Source organism: Nanorana parkeri, unplaced genomic scaffold (assembly GCF_000935625.1).
Source record: "Nanorana parkeri isolate BGI_ZX_2015 unplaced genomic scaffold, ASM93562v1 scaffold13, whole genome shotgun sequence".
NCBI classification, from domain to species: Eukaryota; Metazoa; Chordata; class Amphibia; order Anura; family Dicroglossidae; genus Nanorana; species Nanorana parkeri.
This window is the reverse complement of record NW_017306281.1, coordinates 1,819,213-1,840,859: the sequence shown is the minus strand read 5'-3', so window position 1 is coordinate 1,840,859 and position 21,647 is coordinate 1,819,213. Positions and strand designations below refer to the sequence as shown.

The 21,647-nt window shown below is 40.4% G+C and overlaps 1 protein-coding gene across 1 annotated transcript in view; it reads right to left on the bottom strand.

Moving 5' to 3' along the window:
• Positions 1-21,647, bottom strand: part of MPHOSPH9 (M-phase phosphoprotein 9) — a 53,829-nt gene that overhangs the window by 17,785 nt on the left and 14,397 nt on the right. Inside the window, exons 6-16 of the mRNA XM_018556834.1 lie at positions 20,660-20,768; positions 19,401-19,485; positions 18,832-18,926; positions 17,642-17,758; positions 16,678-17,096; positions 15,497-15,655; positions 14,411-14,498; positions 4,461-4,676; positions 3,196-3,243; positions 2,922-2,986; positions 125-226 (exon numbers count right to left, since the gene is read on the bottom strand). Of these exons, the coding sequence (XP_018412336.1) occupies positions 125-226; positions 2,922-2,986; positions 3,196-3,243; positions 4,461-4,676; positions 14,411-14,498; positions 15,497-15,655; positions 16,678-17,096; positions 17,642-17,758; positions 18,832-18,926; positions 19,401-19,485; positions 20,660-20,768 (1,503 nt within the window). The remainder of the gene's footprint in view (positions 1-124; positions 227-2,921; positions 2,987-3,195; positions 3,244-4,460; positions 4,677-14,410; positions 14,499-15,496; positions 15,656-16,677; positions 17,097-17,641; positions 17,759-18,831; positions 18,927-19,400; positions 19,486-20,659; positions 20,769-21,647) is intronic.

Genomic DNA, 21,647 nt, shown 5'->3' with positions numbered 1-21,647 from the left:
CCTTTGAACTGCACTTTCCTTTAGTCACATTTTCCAATACAAAATGCCAAGAATCACAACTCTAGACAAATCCCAGCAATCTGTGATGCAGAGAAAACAATGTGCAATATTCAAATCAACCTACTTTAAGCTGGATGACCATGACTGGCCTTTAGCAATGCGTCGAAGTTTCACCATGTTTTCATGCTCCAGTTGCCTAATCTGTGTTTCCAGCTTTGACACTGTCCTGTAACAAACAGAGAATACAACATCTGCAGCCCCTTCTTTTCATAATGACAGTTTAATTTCAGAATACACAGTACGGTCATTGCAAAAACAAAAGACCCCCTTGTATAACTATCTTAAAGGAGAACTATGGGGTTAGGGCTTTTCCCCATAGTTCTCCTTAGGGTAACGGGAGGTCACAAACTAGAGTCCTCCCGTCACCCTAAGCTCAGTATACCGCGAGCTACAGTGTTCATTGGCAGACAAGTGCGAAAGATTTATAATTGAAGATGCAACAAATTTTCACTCCATACAAAGCGCATAAATACAAAGTAAGGGATTTATGACTCACGGTGAAACCATGTAATAAAATCTGTCTCACAAATTGTCTCACTGCCTGAATTAGAACTGCTTTGCCGTGCGGCATAATTCATAAATGTCCCCCTGTTATGGTAAGCTCAGAGTTCCTGCTGAGTTTTACGGATCTCTTCTGAGAATCCCAGCCAGGACATCCAAAACCTGCCAGAGGTACATAGTACCAATGGAAATACCCGCCAGTACCTCTGATGGTGCTCATAAGAGCTCTGCCATTACTTCTAATGGCTCTCAAAGAATCCAGGCCAGTATGGCTAATGATGGCCACAGATCTTGGGCCAGGACAACCAGAATGCCCTGAGGTGAGGCTGCATGTGTCGCAGGGGTATTTAAGCACCAGCTTGGCAAGGGGCTGTGCTGTGTCTTAAAAGAGAATTGTGGGGTAAGGGTTTTTCCCCATAGTTCTCTTAAGGGTCACAGGAGGACATACTGTTTACTAGCGTCCTCCCGTGACCCAAAGCTCAGTATATCGTGAACTACAGCTCACGGTATACTGAGACCACTGCAGCCGGATCCCGACAATGCTGTTGAGATCCACCCAGCTGCGTGAGTGACAGCTGGCTCTGCCTATCTAGAGGCAGAGCTAGCTGTACCAGCCCCCTTCCCTCTGCATTCCTCCAGTCAGAGCTGAAAGATTGTAGAGGAAAGGGGGATTCCTTGCGGGAGCCGTGGTTTACAGTCACCGCTCTCTGCAGTGAGATGATTGAGAAGTGAGCGAGTGATGGTATGTGTTTGCTCAGTTCCCGATCTATTGAGACGATGTGTGACAGCTTCTTTGTCACAGGTCGCCTCGAACTATGAGGATGAGTGGAAAATCACTCCCCTCATAGTTCTCCTTTAAAGCCAGCTTCCTGGATGTAAAAGAGCTTAACGCTAGTGTTTCTTGTTTGCTGACCCGGACCGTCTGCCCATTCTCCGCTTACCACCTGCCCTTATCCTCTGCCTGGTCCTGAGTTAGCTCTCATCTCCTGCCTTATTTAATGACTACTCGTTGCCGACCTTGGACTACCTGACCACTCTGTGCTAGCCGCCTGCCTCGACCCCTGCCTGGATCCAACTACATTTTCGTCTCCTGTTTTCATCTCCAGTCTACTGGCTGCAAACCCGGACTGTCCGACCATTCTCTAGTTATTTCCTGTCAGAACCTCTGCCTTGTTTCGATCACGCTCTGGACTACTGTCTCCTCATTGGAGCCCTCCTGTCCTCATCAATCCCTTGGCAGGGAAATCCTGGGGGCCGCAACATGGTACCAGCAAGCAGGTAATCCCATCTCCACCATCAGGAGCTTAAGTGCTTACACTCGGGTTAGCCCATTTCACCTGCCAGGGGGTGTCACCATAACACCCTCATAGTGTACAAAATCATGACTGTGACATCATCTGCATCCAATTTAGTGTTTAAGTATTCTTAAAATGATTGTAATTTACAAACAAGTTCCACAGTATATATACACTTATACCGTATTATATATGCACTTTAATATTGTTCTTTTAAACAATACATTTCTAAACAATTAAAAGTTATTTTAAATTAATAAAGACCTCAAAGGCAAACCACTCTCCCAATCCCTTTGGCTAGAACGTCCCTGCTGCCAAGCATGCCTTCATTGTTTTTTACATTTATTTCCATTATTACCCAGTTTTATTGACTATTAATTTAAAACATACTACACATTTCTTTTCTTTGCTATCAAATAAAAAAAAAACAACAACTTTGAAGTAAACTTTCATTTAAATTTAATTTCATTTCACTCTCAATTAAAAAAACAAAAACAAATCTAAAGTAAACTTTACTTTTAGTGAGAACAGCACATGAAAATGATTAGATCAAGACATAAAGATAGTTGAAAGTATATCCACTTTTCCTATATCCCAACCACATCATGTCTCCGTATTGGTCAACGAGAATGCCCATCACTAGAACGGCTAATAGAATTTGGAAGGAAGGATCTGAGCACATTTACAGAAGGAGTCCTACTATCTCTGGGCCTTCTCACTGCTTTGACAGGGTTTAATAAATGTTACATCTGATTTTTCATTTGACCTGATCTCAGCAAAATCTCCCGCCAATACAACCAAGTGAAAGCTGCAAGCAGTATAGTGAATAAAAATGAAAAAACGTATACATAAATTTAATGCACCGTGCTAGCACATTTAATATATGTACTCATTTTGACCTGCCATGGGTTTGTGACTGGATTACTTAGTACTTATTTACGGCATATTACTACTAAAGAAATACCAATATACTATTTATTTGTTTTAATGTTATTATTCTATATTTTTTCAAATGTCCAGCAAGCAGACACACTATTGCCAATTATACAAGCAAAGTAACATTACCTTCTGAGCTCATTTACTTCAGTTTGAGCCTCACACACCTTATTTTCTGTCGTGCCTAGCGTGTCCTAAAAAGATATAAAGTAAGTAAAGGTCAGTTCTGTGGTTTGGTACTTGTTTGTGCAAATTTTTTTTTTGGGGGGGGGATGCAGATATATGCCTATAAATGGTGACACCAATGACACATTACTGTGTCAAATCCCACATAAAAAGGTGGGCATGTTTATTTAAAAAAAACAAACAAAAAAAAAGTGTGTGGAATACAAAAACGTCTTACTTTTACTCTTTCGTGTTCCTTTCCAAGTGATTTATATTCCAACAAAAGCTGTAAAAAAAACAAAAAAAATCATGTTAAATTTTAACCATTAGTTTTTAAGTGGTATTAAAGTCTTTTTTTTACATATGTCTACTGCTGGCAAGCAGTAGATATATGCCCCAACAAGTGGAAAAAAGTAGGCAAATATGTAATAACTTACCTGTGTCTGCGCCACTTGCTCCCGGCTGCAGAACAAAGATTCCTGAATGGGCGTGCAGGAGGATGATGTGTGCAGACGCATGCGCAATTGATATCACCGGAGGGGAGAGGAGGCGTGACACAGTGTAAGTGCATGCACGCAGCCGGGGGCGTGCACGCCGGACAGACTTCGTGGGACATAGGAAGAAATAGGAGTCTGTGCTGGATCAGAGAGCGGCACCAGCGCTGAGGGGACAGTTGGAAACAAGTGGAAGGAAAAAGATGTTCGCATCAAGATGCATCACATAAGGTAAGTATTTAAAAGCAGCATTGGGGGTAAAAAAAAGAGCCTTTAATGTCACTTTAAAATAAAAACAGATACAGCATTTTCCTTACAGACAGTTGCCACCTGTCAAATCCCAGCAAACACAGGAACAAAAAACACATATTCTTTGTCAGTAGATAGCAACATACAGCCTACACAAGTCATATGATATGGAACAAAATGTAGGCACTGCCAAGAACCCTCAATCTACCATGTCTAGGTTTTTTCTGTGTAGTCTGACAAATGGACAACAATTTCCGTTATGTTTTTAAGGAACAGACTGGTAGATAGCACAGTGGTTTGATATAGCTGATCTGCAGAAGCCCAATGCCCATCCCTTATTAATCATATAATTATTATTTTTTTTAAATCACGTCTAAGTACCAGTTTTTTGCCCTCTAAATTTCAAAGCCTTCTTGAAAGACCTTTCTTTCAAAAAGTGTGGTTGGCAACCTAGTCCACCATGTCATTGCAGACAATACCAGGATGAGGGTTCTACCATTTGTTAAAAAAGGAACCAGTGTTACTTCAAAGTACAATGGAGGAAATACAATGGAGGACATCCTTTTTGTTAGGGAATGCACTTTGACTTTGCCTAAGACACTTCAGAATTTTACACACAAAAAAAAAAAAATCATGCATAAGACTAAAAAGTAGCTTGACAACAGTCAAATGATCACATCAACCATAGCAGGAAACAATACATAATCGCCAAGATCAGGAAAGGGGGACACCATTGCCTATGCAGCTCATTTCAACTTACATCTTGAAACATTTTGTGCTCTTGCTTTATTCGTTCATCTTTATCGTCAGACTTTTTGAAAGCTTTCTCAAATGACCCTTCAACTTCTTTGAGTCTAGATTGCAGTCGGGTTATTGCGGTTTCCTTTTCCATGCTCCTCGTTCTCATTTCCTCAATGTGTGCTTGCAGATCTTTTGAAGTATTGCTGGCACTGTAATACCGATCCTTCCACTCAGCCTGGAAAATGTTTGAAAAATGTTGCAAATTAAATTAAAACATGTTTCCTCACAATTTCATCTTTAGTCTATTCTTAGACTGCTAAAAACAGGACATATGTTTGCGAACACAGTAAAGATATTTTGCTACCCATTAGGCAGGAAAAATTGGATTTCTGTACTTATCCTAAAATGCATTTCTTGAAGGAACACAGCAATTCATAGACTGTTGGGTTTTGCTGCCGCCTATTGGAGGATTTAGAAACTAGCAAAAAAAAAAAAGTGGCCAGCCCAATATAAATCATCCTACTCACAGCATGCATAAGTTTTGTGAAAAGGCAGTACCAAGAACATGATCATAGACAAAGAGGGGTGGGACCTGTATCACTCAATGAACTCCAAGAAATAGATTTTACGGCAAGTACAAAAATCCTATTTTCTTTCTCTTTCATTGAGGGACATAGGAATTCAGAATTTCCAAAGGCAGTCCAATATAGGGGAGGGCAACAGCAACAAAACATTTACGGGCCCACAAAAACAATATCAAGAGGGCAGAGAGACTATTATTGAAGAATTTTTCCCTCTGCGGACTCATCAATACCGTGTTTCCCCGAAAGTAAGACCTACCCCGAAAATAAGACCTAGTGCTATCTTCGGGGATTTCTGTAATACAAGACCTACCCCGAAAATAAGACCTAGTTCGGGGTAGGTCTTATATTACAGACATCTTACCTTCGGGGTAGCTGCACATGTAATTCAATTTCACATGTGAAGACCGGCCGCAGCTCCCTCCCGCCCCCTCGCCCGTCCACCTACCCGCATGCTGTTGCTCTCTGGATGACATCAGAGCGGAGAGGCAGCTCCCTCCCTTTTCCCTCTGCGGACTCATCAATAGAACTATAAGTAAAAGACACTTGACTTCCAATGCTGCTCGGAGGAAAATAGTATCTTGCTGCTCATAATCCCCGATCATACACCTCTATATACACTATATTTTATTCACCTTTTATATCAGTAGATGTGTTTTTATAAGAATTTTGTGCACTTTGGCTTGTAGCTTTTGACTGGCCATACAAATAGTTTTTATTCCATTTTTATTCATATTTTTATTTTCTAATTAATTTTTGATTGCCAGATGGAATAATTCACCCGTTTACATATTTTTCAACCAGATTTTATTTATTTATTATTCACAATATAACTTGTTTCCACACGACAATATTTTATTTATTTACATATGCTACACATATCTTGCGATATTTACATTGTTAACATAATATTTAATAATATTTAATATTTATTCACGAACACATTTACCTTCCTTTTTTCGACTTGTATTTTCAGTATACAGCCGCAATTAGGATTTGATCAGTGGCACTGTATTTAGTTTGTGATATTTTCACATTTTCACACAACTTAAAGACCAATTAAAAGGTGGATCACACACAACCAAGCGCAGCACCCCGGCTTACACAATATCAATAGGGAGTGCCTGCAGCTCAAAGAGCCACCCGGAGAACCTTACATCTGAAACTCGCATCAGATAAGGCTAGGTAAAACTTGGAGAATGTGGGAACAGAAGACCACATGGCAGCCTTGCAATTCTCAGAAACAGTAGCCTGATGCCAAAAAGCCCAAGGAGCAGATCTAGTGCACCTTGATAGGAAAGTGTAGAACCTGATCCTTTAGCCTGAATGATGATCTGTCTTCATCACCGAGAAGTGGAGCAAGAATTGAAAAGCTTCTTTACAGAATAAGGCCGCCAGCTCAGATACTCGCCTTTCAGAGGTGATGGCAACAAGGAGCACAACGTCTGCGGGTAAGAATAGAAGGTAAATATCTCTAGATTATGTTCAAAAGGTATTTTTTTGAAGTGTCAAAAGAACCAAATTTAGATCCCATGGAGAACGAACAACATGAGACACTCTGTACGAAGGTCTTAATCCCAGAATGAGAAGCTAGTGGTTCTTGGAATAGGACTGAAAGTGGCAAGATCTGACCCTTGATGATACTGAAGGCCAAATGCTGATGCTGACCTGTTTGCAGAAAGGCCAGAATGCATCCCATGGAGAATTTCATGGTGTGAAAATGTCTTGCCTCGTACCAAACGAAGTATACATTGCATGTGCAATGATAGACCTTGCAGCAAGTAGACCTCCTATTATTATACAGGATTTATATAGCGCCAATAGTATGCGCAGCGCTTTACAATATAAGACATTACAATTACAACACAATTCAAGACAAGATGCTAAGGAGGGCCCTGCCCCTGAGGGCTTACAATCTAAAAGGGAGGGGGAAGTGATACATGAGGAGGGAGCTGTGTGGGGAAGAATTGTTTGAGAAATTGATATTTCGGTGGTTAGGTTGAGGTCGGATAAGCTTCCCTGAAGAGATGAGTCTTAAGGGAACGCCTAAAGATAGTCAGAGTAGGAGATAGATAGACAAGTTGGGGTAAAGAGTTCCACAGAATGGGGGAGACTCTAGTGAAGTCCTGGAGGCGAGAATGGGAGGAGTTGACAAGGGAGCTAGAGAGCAAGAGGTCTTGGGAGGAGCGGAGCAGACGGTTAGGGGGATACTTTGAGACAAGGTTTGAGGTATATCCGGGGGCAGAGTTGTGGATGGCTTTGTAAGTGGTTGTTAATATTTTGAATTTTATCCTTTGGGGGATTGGAAGCCAGTGTAGGAATTGACAGAGGGGGGTTGCAGACACTGAGCGGTTGGCTAGGTGGATAAGTCTGGCAGCAGCATTCATGATAGATTGAAGAGGGGACGGCAGAATTTGGATAGTGATTGGATGTGGGGCAGAAAGGTGAGGTCCGAGTCAAGGATGACACCCAGCACCCTGGCATTGGGGGAGGGTTGGATGGTTGTGTTATCAATTATGATAGAAAAGTTGGGGGATGGTTGAGCTTTAGATTGATTGAAAAGGGAAGTTCTCCCCCAAGTATGAGAAGACATGAGGATTTAAAAGGAAGAGCAGCAAAGAGAAGGTAAACAACCATGGATTACAGTAAGGCACACATTACAGTATTGGTTTATGTTAAAAAATCTGAGGGTTTAATGTCACTTTAAGTTATGTTGCGACATCCAGACAGATATGTCAGTTAGTGAGTTAGTGATACGAAAGGAGACCGACGCGGTTAGTGTGGATTGTTGTACATAAAAAAAAAAAGAATAAGACCTACCCCGAAAAAAAGACCTAGTGTGTTTTTTTGAGCCAAAAAAAATATAAGACAGTCTCTGATTTTTGGGCAAACACGGGTAGGTAGGAGGAGAACCATGAGAGAGCAGAGTCTTGTAGGCCAAGTGAGTGGAGTTTTTTGAAGAGCAGAGGGTGGTCAACAGTGTCAAAAGCAGCAGAAAGGTCTAATAGCAATAGTATGGAGTAATGGTCGTTGTTTTTAGCGGTTAGTAAGTCATTAGTGAGTTTTAGGAGGGCGGTTTCAGTGGACTGTAAGGGATCGAGAAGGTTGTTATGGGTGAGGTGGCAGCTCAGGCGATTGTAGACGAGGTGTTCAAGGAGTTTGGAGGTGAAGGGGAGTAAGGAGATAGGTCTGAGATTGTTGGGGTCCAGTGAAGGTTTTTTGGGTATTGGGGTGGCAAGAGCATTTTTAGAGGGGAGGGAAAGATATCAGTGGAGAGGGAAAGATTAAAAATGTGAGTAAGAGAGTGTAGGATAGAGCAAGAGGGTGATCGGAGTAGCGGTGAAGGAACAGGGTCCAGGGAGCAAGTGGTGAGGTGGGTGTCAGAGAGAAGTTTTGCAACCTCCTCTGTGGAGACAGGGTCAAAACAGGAAACTAATGGTTGCAATGGTGGGTCTGGTACGTGAATAGGGGAAGGTGACTGGACAGTGGGCATTTCATCTCGGATTGCATCTATTTTGTTTTTGAAATGAATGGCAATGTCCTGAGCAGTGAATGAGTTAGTGGGTGGTGACGGTGGGGGACATAGAAGAGAGTTAAAAGTAGAAAAGAGTAGACGGGGTTTGGATGGAGAGCCCTCCTAGCCCTTAGAGTTATGGGAATCACAAATTCAGAGATGCTTCTTCCTCTCAGAGCCCATGGAGAATTTGAAAGAGCCCATGGAGTATCTGACAGAAACCTGATCAGGTTGGAGTACCACATCCCCCTGGGTCATTTCAGAGCTATGAGGATGACCAGAATGCCCTCAGTCTCAAACCTGTGAAGCAGATGAGGAAGACGTTTTGGGGGAGCAAAGGCATAGGTTGTGGACCATTTCTATTGTAAATGACAGTAGCAACATGAATAAATTCCACTTCTGAAACATTACATTAATGCAAGCCAGGTGGTAGAAATCCTGCTTGGCCTTAGATGTTCAAGATAATGAGGAGACAATGACTTCCTGCTTTCTGCTTTCAAAACCGCCTTTCTGCTTGCAAAACCAAAACCACCCTATATAATTAATCGATCCACATTTAAGACAGGCACATTCCAATTACCAATTCATACAATGTCCTCATACACCACTGCATAGGTAATAATAATTATGGGCATATACTTCCCTCTTCCAGAGTTGTTTATGTGATATTTCAATAGATCTTCTATATTTCTACAACCAACAATCCGCTGTAGTTAGCATCTGTAGTGTAAAACCCTCCTCATCAGAACAATTTCTACAGGCATGGGTCATCTCACACACAGGAACCGCCATCACTATGTGGCCTAGGTGACAACTTGTTGCCAATAAAGTGGACTTACCACTGCATTGTTTACAAAACATTAGAGCTGTCAAGTGCCCAAAATCAACATACCATTGAATTGTGAAATGCAGGAAGTTATTACTTACTGAGTCCTATTTTCTGATGAACAACAGGTAAACTTCATTGTCATGCACATATTTCACAAAGTCCAGCAAAACCCATGATGATCGATGTCAAATCAATGAAAATGACAACCACATTGCAAGGACTTTGTTGAAGATTCCTACCTTTTTCTGTTATGTAGGAAAAGCTGTTTGTTTCACTAGATCCTTTCCAGGCTGTTTCCTGATTAGAATGGTCTGTATTCATTATAACCACCCAGTGGCTACATTCAGTGGGGGGGATTTATCAAAGCAATTGTGACCGTTTTAGCCTCGTAGATATTTTTTTTTATGTGCAAATCTGTCTTTTAACACGTGCACCTGTTTTGACCAGAGCTTGCACTAGTTTTCCAATTGCACCTGTTTTGCGCCTGTTTTACTAAAGTTCACAACTGTTTACATCTGTACATGTTCTGCGGCTGTCTGAAACTGGAGCATCACCTAACAAAACAATCGCAACTTAAGAAGTCCCCATGACATCTTCTTCAAGAAGTAACAGTTAAGATTTTTTCCTGGAGTCTATTTAACCTCATTTATGAACAACATTACACTAGCAACATAAATCTGGCACAAAGTGCCTCAAATAAATTCCGTGTAAGTTCAAACACTTGCAATTGCTATCATAAATTCCCCCCAGTATATTCTAATGAGGAAAGTTACAGGGTCTGCATCCCTTTAGAAGTAGTTAACCCATAGGGAGTATCTCACCAAAAATGAAATTCCTATTGCAGGGGATGCCTAAATGTTTACTTGTATCTTAGCACAGACATCTGAGAAATTATTGAGCCAATCACACAAGCAAGCAATGCCATTTCACCAACTGTGTACAGAAAACCTCTAGGCTGCCATATTGTTTTGAATTTTATGACAGCTTTAGAAAATAACTGTAGCTTCAGATTGAAATGGAAAATTATTTTTTAAAAACATAAAAATTACAAAGTGGTTCATGTAGCAATTGTATATGCTATATTATTTTTTTTAACAGAAGAATTTCTTGATAGTCTGTAGGTTTCATTGTGCCCTGCACAGATTCAAGGCACCCTATGCCAGACACAGCAAAGCAGCCCCAAAAACATAACCAAGCCTTCTCCAGGTCTCACAGTAGGTACCTATTCTTTTCTTTGAAAGCTTAATTTTTTGCCTGTGAACAGGAGAAAGTTTTGTCTCAGTTGTCCAAAAAAGCATTGTGTCTTGTCAATACGCATTTTAGCAAGTTCCACTCTGGCTTTGTTATTTGTTCTTTCAACAGTGGCTCTCTCTTTCTTTGATCTCACTGTCACTGAAAAAGCGATGGATGGTGCGATCAGACACTTATCTACCTTGACTTTGGCTTCTCTTTGAATATTTTCCTTGGCTCTTTGTCTACCATTCACAGTATCCTTCTGTTCAATCTAGGATCAATTCTACCCTTGCGTCCACATCCATGGAGGTTGGCTACACTCCCATGGACAAGTCTTAATATTTGTAGTCACAGGAACATCAATTTTCTTGGAGATGGTCTTGTAGCCTTGACCTTTGACAAGCTGGTCAACAATTATACCAAAAAGCAGTGTGACTAATTGTCTAAACTTAAATACACTGACTGACTAAAGGTTGAAGAGATGTATGATACTAATAACAGAAAACAGTTTGTAAAATAATTAGATCATAATAATGTTTTATACCTTTTCTCTAGGGGTACCAACAAATCTATCCAGGTCATGTTAGAGTATCTTTGTAAAACATGCAATCATTTATCTATTTTTTTACACTTTCTTTGCTTTATTCAATGGCATTTCAAAGGCATGCAAGTATACATGAGTAAAATGATTTTAACTGAATCACATTTCAGGAGGAATGAAGCATTGTTTTAATAAGCTTTAAGGGTACCAACAAATGTATCCACATCTGTAACTCCTCCTCTACAGTCTCCTTATAGGTGTGAGCTGTAGAACTTTTGGGCTGTATAGAATAAAAGTACTTATTCCCCACATTTAAATTCCTCATCTGTGATGTAACGCACACCCCCTCAGACTTGCTCTGCAAATAAGCAAGGAAAACAAAGATTGCGTATCTCTAAAATAATTTTGTTTAACAAAAATGTGTTTTTAGAAAGTTCATTTGATTTCTAAAAGTTAAAGGGTCAGATCAAGAATCGTTTTCTACCACACTGACAAAAAAAATTATAATAGCAGGAACAGGAAATGTTTTGTTTGAATGAACAAAATTCTAACTGAATGTGGTTTTCACGGTTCACTGTCACTCCATTAATTTCCAAAATGGTATGTTAAAACCAAATGAGGTTTTGAAAGACATTCATCAAGTCTCTGATGGCATTGTTCAATGCTCTGAAATGTTGAATTTCTAGGATTCAGGCCTAATAAAAACGTCATTAAAAAAAATTAAGGAAGCCAGCAATGCACCTTTTCATTACCACAAAAAATGGCAAATCACTTACAAAAGACGGAAATGGACTTTACCCACCTCCCAGCTGTTTTCAAAATGGATTTAAGTGTCCTATTGAAGAATGTTTCCTGTCACTGCTATTGACAAACTGTGTTATGCTCATAGTGCGTCATATTCTGCCAATACTTTTGCCTTTGAGTGTGCATGATAGATGTTTCAAGGTAATTCAGATCCTTCTTTAATCTTTACATGAAAACTCCATATGATTCTAGTTGACTAGGTTTATCAACTGACTCAAGAATAGTATCAATTTGTGAATGAAGATCCTGCAGTATTTGTCCCTCATAAGAATGTATACAATAAGTTGCATCAATTGAATCGAGAATACGCTCAAAAAGTTGTTCCATTCTCAAACAAACTGTTCCGAGTATATCGTAGTGGGTATCTTTTTTTTTTTAGTCTCAGTCCCCTAGGGATCATCTTCCTACTAATATATTGCTTGGGACTCGCAAGATCCCACCGCACGCATGTTTCTTGTGTTGACATGTCAGATAATTGTCTAAATTGTTCCTTGAGAGTATCATTTGTTGCCGACATACCCGCTTCCTTCAAAGCAAATTTAGCTAAGCGATCCTGGAGCAACATAACCTCAGCAGCTGCATCCATGCTGTTGCTTGGGTTACGCATCGTGAAGGACAAATAATGTTACTCTGTATCCATTTATGCAACAGGCTCATTTCAAAATAGAGTTTCAATGGATACAACCCACTGTGGGAACAAGTCAACCCACTGTGGCCGCACGTTACTACAAGCAGAAATTGTCCACAAAAAAAGAAAGATCACATGTTGGTATCCTTTACAAGACTAGAACTCACACTGATCTATCCTCCATATTTTAGTATGCAGCCAATTGGCAGCACAATCCAAAAGTAAATAACAACAGGTAGAAAGATCAGCACACTTGGGCCAGCAAAAGCAGTTTTAACCGCAGAAGAGGATGCAAGAAAGCAATGCTTTGTCACTGCGGTACAAACATAGTCCAAAATGCCAGCACACTGTTTAAAACCATAGAAGTCAATTATTAGTTACATAATAGAAAAAACTATATACAGTACATCTCTGCAATACATGCACATTTTCCTATGGTTATCCGTTTAAAGACCCAGCAAGAACAGAAAAATACCATTTGCTCTGCCAGAAATTTACTTTTTTTTAGGTTAATGTTCCACATTGAAGCTTTGTGCGTATTTAGCCTTATAAAACCCAGACAACTTTGGGTCTCAACCACAGATGGGTCATTGACCTGCACATATAGTACTCTTTTTTTCTGTGTGTACAGTAGGGCTGCAGCTAACGATTATTTTCAAAATCGGTTGGCCAATTAATCGGATTTAAAAAAATAAAAATAAAATAATAATATGGCTCCAGTGATGGACTACTAGTTTGTATTGAGATTGTAGTCCATCACGGAAGCTTGGAGCGGTGGAAGTATAAAAAAAAAAAAAGTGTGGTATGCAATATAGTGAAATGCAAAGTGTAAAATTATACAGCCATCAATGCAGACTGGCACCGGCTATAGAGGAATACAAATCCCAGTAATACATTACATAGCGCAATGCAGAATACCACCAGCTACAGAGGAATACAACAAATGCCAGCAATAATACATTATACAGCGCAATGCAGAATACCACCAGCTATGGAGGAATACAACAAATCTCAGCAATTCATTATACATACAGTGTATTAATGTATTGCTGGTATTTGTATTCCTCTATAGCTGATGGTACATTGCGCTCTATAATATACAGCACAATGTACCATCTGCTATAGAGGAATACAAATCCCCCTATCCCAGCAATACATTAATACAGCTAATTGTGCCATGTGGGGAGAAAGTGCAGGCAGTCTTACCTAAACAGTCTCCCAACAAATTTCTTCCGAGATCATGGGCCTGTCTCTCGGCGGCTGCCGTCCCCCCACGCCTGCTCCTCCTTGCTTCATCTTATCCCCGCATCCCTGTGCCATTTCCCTCTGCCGATCCTGGATGCGGACGGGCAGGTCTGGCAGCTGCGAGCAGGTTTGAGAGCTGGGTGAGGCAGGGAGAAGCGTTGAGCGGATGACTTTCCTGCATTCAGCTAGGTTAAAGGCTTGGGTTGGCTGAAATACGCAAGCATGGAGTACTTCTTTTCTGTTATGTAACTACCGGTAATAAATGGCTTTTATGGATTAAACAGTGTGTGGCATTCTGAACTACAGTATATTTATACCGCACTGAAGATGCTGCTGTGCACCTTTCCCTGTGTCTGAATCTGCTTTTAGCTGGTCCAAATGGCCCTTTTGTTTTTTCCAAAGAAAGTTTGGGTACAAGGGAAAGGGCACTATGGAGGAAGACTGGGTGATAAATAAAACTAAATTCTTATTCAGTATTTTACAATGCTCCAGGCACTGTGATACAATACTTTTCATTGCGGTGCTTTGTAAGAAAAATAGCAGTGCATAAATAAGGACTATGAGATACTTTATATACTTGTATATGATTCTTACCACTTGTTTTTCCAGTTCATTATTTTTGTTCTCAAGCATACGGATTCGTTTACTTGCTTCTGCCAAAGCACCGTCCATATGAGAACACCTAAAAAAGAATTAGAAGAATTTTAGAATTAAAATTGGACAAAATCAAATAAAAGTTTTTGTCCTTCCTGATCAGACACCACATTACATTTTCCCAATACAAGTTAAAGAATGAAAGATAACATTATTACATAGTATTTATATAGCGACAACAGTTTGTGCAGCGCTGTACAATATAAGGAAGACATTACAATCACAATACAATTCAAGACAAGATGTAAGGAGGACCCTGCCCCTGGGGGCTTACAATCTAAAAAGGGGAGGGGGAAGTGATACATGAGAAGGTAGCTATGTGGGGATGAATTGTTTGAGAATGTGATGGGTGAGTGGTTAGGTTGAGGTGGGATAGGCTTCACTAAAGAGATGAGTCTTTAGGGAACGCCTAAAGGCAGTCAATTTGGGAGACAGACGGACAGGTTGGGGCAAAGAGTTCCAGAGGATGGGAGAGACTCTAGAGAAGTCCTGGAGGCGAGTATGGGAGGAGTTGATGAGGGAGCTGGAAAGGAGGAGGTCATGGGAAGAGCGGAGGGGACGGTTAGGGTGATGCTTTGAGACAAGGTTCGAGATATATCCGGGGGCAGAGTTGTGGATGGCAACATGGATAACAGTCTTGATTTACCACATCATTTGTTTTCATTAAACCAGTCTCACAACAGAGAAAATGGAAACCATCACCAGTTAAAATAATATGCTCCAACAGTATTCTATGCACATATTGCAAGCCATCACATGGTTTTGCCTTATAAAGGGGATCCTGCGTGAACTCCCCCCCGCCGTAATGTGATTACATGCATATGCCTCAATAAAAGGTGTATTCTTCATCAATCTTTGGATTTTGGTTTTACAATACTATCAAATCACTGAACAACTGGAAATAGAACAAGTACAGAAAGAAACACAATGGATGAGGACACACGTGCCTCAGAAGCTGAAAGGTTGGCAAATACATTTGTTCATTCCTAAAAGGAAAGAAATTATAACCAATGTAGAATATATTACCGCTCAGTCAAGCTGCTAATCTTCATCAGATCCTCTGAGGTAGTAGTAGATTTGTTACTTGCTACAAGCTGCTGCTTCAAGTTACTGATTTCTGATTCATAGTAGTCTCGCAGGTCGGCCAAGTGGCGAGCATGTTTTTCTCTTAAACTTCGTCTGATACTTAAGAGGAAATATTTAATAAAAGTCATAGTAACTAAAAATGGTGAGACATTTACCAAACATAAAAAGAGATGAAAAATACAAGAGTAATTCCAGGCAAATAACTGAAATCTAATTCTAGCCAGAAAATACTAAAGGGGAATGTCCACATAGTCCTCACTTCCAAAAGCTGTACAGGTTTGAATCTGTGATGAAGTCGCTTAACTGAACCTAGCACTGACACTTTGATACATCAGGCTGTCTGTATGTAAGAGGCAGCAAGAGGCTTGCAGTTAGTATGTTTCATAACAACACTCTTCTACTGAAAACCGGAGAATAAAAGGAGTTCCTATATCATTAGATTACTGACAAAAAAGGGAATTGGAGAGTTTTATGCATGCAGGATGTGCTCCCTGTATCCAATAAAAGAATTTCTAATTTTCACTGAAATATATCTTTAATGATAGCTATATTGGCCTGTATACCACTACTATACACCATAGTCACCAGTAGGCACACATGCCATTCAATAAATCTCACAGTTCCTTGGACAGAACAACAGTCCGTATTAAATTATTTGGTATACATTCTGTAGTAGTATAGAATGTGATGTGACATTTATGTAGCAATAGACAATGGCTTCTTATTATTTCTGTACAAACATCAGGCCCACAGGCATATTTTTCATACAGCATACTTATTTATTGTTATATATATTATTTATTGTTGCATATCATATATGTATTCTTGCAGGTCAGAAGAATTTGCTACAGCTTGAAATACAAGGTACCACTATCATTTTTGAATTAAGGATAGTAAGTTAAATTAAAACTTTGCAACCTAGTTTAAAAAAAAAATTATGGACATTGAATAAGATTTTTCTCCCTCCATACAGATTATTTGCTCCGAATAGATTTTTAATGATCAAAAAAGGCTTTAAATCGGTAGAATGATCTAAACTGGGTCTGGGTACCTTTAGAAGCCAAGCCACTGGAGACATAAATATTGTTTATCAATATACAGTGATTAGCTCAAGCACCTACTTGGAAAGCATCATAGGGTGGTCTGCAGACAGGACACCAGAAGGGTGGGATAGGCTCTCTTCTGCAACTGGCAATGGTGACTGGGGCATGGAGGAAGGGGTCAAGCTATTGACATCATCTTCGGTACAGTTCATTCTTTCATCAACACTATCTCCCCGACGTGGATGGTAATTTATATCCCTCCTTGTTTGATATTTGGTAGATTTACACTGCTCTACATCTGCCACTGGGCTGTGTGGAGATCTGTTTGGTGAATCCCCCAACAGTGATGAGGTAGCAGACAAAGACTCGTCATCATACTGCTTGTATGGGGCACTTTCCAAGATGGAGTCTGGAGTTAAAGGAGCTGTATAACTTTCATTACACAGACTAACACTGTGAGGATGCTTTTTGTGTAGCGTTGGATCTAAAGTTAATATCTGAAAAGAAAAATAATAAAATATGTGATTTCTAAGAACATTTCCATAAACGTATTAGGAAAAATTTGTAAATACATAGTTTACAGAGCTCTGAGATACAGGTGAATATAAGGAAGCACACAATCAGCTGCTTAATGCATTTCTATAATAGCCATAACTGAGGTACCAACCCCCTAACTAATTTTGTTGCCCTTCTCTGAACTCTTTCAAGTTTAAGGACATCTGTTCTGTGGTTTTGTGACCAAAACTGAACTGCATATGCAAGTTGAGGCTGAACCAGTGTGAGGGGTGAAATTATGAATTTATCTCTTGAATATATGGCATTTGTTATGAAAAGGGAGTATTCTGCTAGTCTTACTTAGCTGCAGATTGGCATTGCATTTTGTTGCAAGTCTGTGATCTACCAGGACCCCAAAATTGTATTCCATCATTGATTCACCCAGAGAAGCCCCTCCCAAAGAGTATATTGAATGCATATGTTTAACACCCAAGTGCATAACGTGGCATTTGTTTTAGCATTGCACCTAATCTGCCACATAGCTTACCTCTGGAGGGTGAGTGTGTTCAGAGGGAGGGAGTGGTTCCCAGGCAGGGCACTGTCCATATTCTCTTTGCTTCCTATGATATAGGTCTGTGAGAGATGGAATCCTTGCCTCATCAGGCTTAGGAAAAGGAAAATACACATTATGAAGTTGCAATAAAACAGCTAATAGAGCCTACATAGTGTTTCTGCCACTACGCTAGTTAGTCCTAAAGAGCAATTGTATGCATGTATATGCATGTGTGATTGTACCAGTACATCTGTGTGTGTGTGCTATGTTAGTGTTTGTAGTAACTTTGTAATATTCATAAATGTAAAAATAATAATGATACAGCAATGCTCACAATAAGCCCCCACCATATTATATTAAAATATGTTTTATACATAGCACTGTATTAACTGAAACAGAAGTCTCTCATAAATCCTTCTGCTGTGGCCATTATGACAAGTTGCTTTCTCTGTATATTGGATTTTTCATTTATTATACTTAACATGGAATGCAGCAGTGGTAAGGGGTAGAGGTCAGGGCTTGGAACCACCAGTGGTGAGATCGAACTGCTGAGGTTTCCTATAGGTACACATTAATAAGCCAGTGCACAATTCTACTGAAAGTTATAATTTAGAGTTGGCTTAACTCCTGCAGAGACCCCGTCTGGTTCCTGAAGAAATAAAAAACCAGCACTTTGAAAAGAGGTAGTATACGCTTGCCTCCACTCCATTCCAGCCTCTGTCAGTGTTTTCAGCATCTGCCAATTCCAAGTGTTGGATGCCTGTGTCCCATGCCTCACACTGTGGCTCCTTCCCCCAACTTCAACCAGATTCAACAGTGAGGTAGGGGACAGACAGCTTATGGAACAGATTGAAGATAAGAGACACAGGCCACTGGGGAGGTGAGTATACTAAGTCTTCTCTTGCAGGCAGCTGATGTTTGGATTTCTTTAGAGGCCTTACATGGTCTCACTAAAGAAGAGCTCCAGAGGAAGATAGAAAGAAAGTGAGAAAGATAGGAGGAGAAATCTCACCACTGGAGTCCACTGGGATATAAGAAGCCACACGGTGATTTAACCCGCTGGTTCCTATCCACAACTAAGATTTGTGGGTAGATGGGCTGGCAGACCCTCTGGCATGTGAAAGTAGTATATAAAATAGTAAAGAAACAGTGCAACATTTTTGGCCTCCTTCAAGTATACATACCTCTTTAGCATGAAAAAGTTTGGAAACTCCAGTTTCAAGATTATCAGGCAAAGGATGATACAAGTCTTTCTCATCTAACATCCAGTATGTAAACCCTATTTAGAATAAGTGGGAAAAAGTCACAATGCAAAAAGTCATATAAACTACTGTAGACAAAACTTAAAGTGACATTAAACCCTCAGATTTTTTAACATAAACCAATACTGTAATGTGTGCCTTACTGTAATCCATGGTTGTTTCCCTTCTCTTTGCTGCTCTTCCTTTTAAATCCTCATGTCTTCTCATGCTGGGGGAGAACTTCCCTTTTCAGCTCAGGGCCTCTTCCTGTAGTGCTGGCTCAGGTTACAAACCAACACACAGACACCGTGTATCCATTCCTGAGACAAGGCAGTCTGCTGCAAAACAGAAGTTCTGCAGAGCATGAGAACAGATACAGATTTAAAAGGAAGAGCAGCAAAGAGAAGGGAAACAACCATGGATTACAGTAAGGCACACATTACAGTATTGGTTTATGTTAAAAAATCTGAGGGTTTAATGTCACTTTAACAAGTATCTATATGCATATTTACCAGATCCTGTAGAAAATAAGGAATTTGCACTTTCTGCTCGATTGTTGAGAAAGAACATATTTGAAGAACCCTCCGTGTTGTCAGACTGGGAAAAAAATGATTATATGGAGCATTAGAAGGGCTATTGTGATATGACAATTCTTTCACCTTGTGGAAATTCGGTGGAGTTTGTATCACCTAAGTAATGCCAAGTTGGTGAAAAGAGTTAAATATGCTCTAGCAGCCCGTTTTCACCATCACGGCATTACTGAGTAAATACAAGGCAGCTCCTCATCTTTTCCATTATCTGCATATAATCAGCTAAACTGCACAAAGTCAGTTGTATGAATTGTTTTATGAGTCTTCAACATCAGTGTGCATAGTGCAAACTAAACAAAAACCTTTTGGGTACTACCATGTTTCCCCGAAAATACCTATATATTTTTTTTGCCCCCAAAAAACACACTAGGTCTTATTTTCAGGGGATGTCTTATTTTTTTTTCAATGTGCAACAAAATGTACAACAATCCAAAGTTATCTAGTATCACTCCGCCTGTCACAGTAACCGGCGCTATAGAGGAAGTATCGGCTAATGCGGCTCTGCTCCCTCCGCCGCCGCAGCCTTGCTTTCTACAGCGCCGGCTTCCTTTGCCATCAGGGACAGCGGTACCAGCGGTGCAGCAGTGGGGACATCAGACAGTGGACGGCACCTCTAGATAGGCAGAGCCAGCTGTCAATCACACAGCTGGGTGGATCTCGACAGTAATGTCGGGATCCGTCCCGGCTGCGGCGGTCTCAGTATACCGCGAGCTGTAGCTCGCGGTATACTGAGCTTTGAGTCACGGGAGGACGCTAGTTTGTGTCCTCCCGTGACCCTTAGGAGAACTATGGGGAAAAGAACTGGCCCAATGTAATGTTCTCCTTTAAGCAGTGCCTTCAGGGGGACAGCAGTTGGTGAAGTATGGTACTGGAGTGCTCCCTGTCACTGCGCTGGCCGGAGGGAGTCCCCTGTCGTCCCCTTAATACAGTATGTCCCTGCAGGCTGATACCATCTCCCCTGCTCTTCAAGTTCCCCCTCACATGCAACCACCAAACTAGGTCTTATTTTCGGGGATACACGGTGCCATATGTTGGAGACTTCTAAAGGAACAGGAATTGACCTCTGTTTTGTGCACATGTATTGGAGAGTGAATGTGTATGTTGGTGTAGTATTTGAGAATGTCTCACTACAAAAATACAATAACCATTCAGTGTCAGAAATTAAGGAATGAACAACTTACATCTCTTTCTGAATGTGGATTTGACTGCATGGAAGAGCTTTGTTCAATTTGAACAGATCTTTTTTGATGCGTTTGTCTGAGCTTCTGGGCCCATGTTGTCAGCGGTTTACTAAAACAAAAGTGAGTCAGTTATCTCAACACACAAAGGGGGGAATTTATCAAAACTGGAGCAGAAAAATCTGGAGCAGATTTGCACTGCAACCAATCAGCTTCTATCTCTTACTTTCAAATCTTACCTGAGCACACTGAAGAGAGATGCTGATTGGTTGCCATGGGCAACTGCTCCAGATTCTCCTAGCTCCAGTTTTGATAAATCCCCCGCACAAAACATATGCACCCTCTCCTAGTTTTCCTACTTACCAGAATGTAAGTAACGTGTTTTAAAAAAAAAAAAAAAATTAAAAAATGATTAAGGTGCGAAAATTAGTCGTAGATTTATCGTCAAGTGAACTGATTGGCAAATTTGGCCTGGACATGGAAACTTCAGGGATTTTTGGCCACAAAAGGAGTAAGCCCACAAATACCCTTTATAGTGGAACACTATTCAAACATGAAATCTAAAATAGGGAGGGGATGTTTAACTTGCCCAACTGACAATGATCCCCAAGACAGGAATAAGCATGATGTGCAAACCAAATAACCACTATCTAGGCACAAGCGACAGCAAGAGAAGGGCCAAGCCTCAATTTTGAAAAGCAAAGTCAACATCTGCATCTCAGAACCCGGGGTTTGGGAGGCCTTGAAAAGATCTTGGCAGGTACTTAGGGGTATATGCTTTATAATAATATTGCTGCTTTACTAAAGGTTTACTTTATGATCTGACATTGGTTTACAGTTCTTCATTGTCATGTGCCTTAATTATCAACATATTAAATTTAAATCCTACACTATCTGCAACGTTACTCAAGTCTGTCACAAGTAACCCACAGACACTCCATTGTGACCATTAGAATAAGTCTGTTCAGTGTAGCTACATACTATATTTACT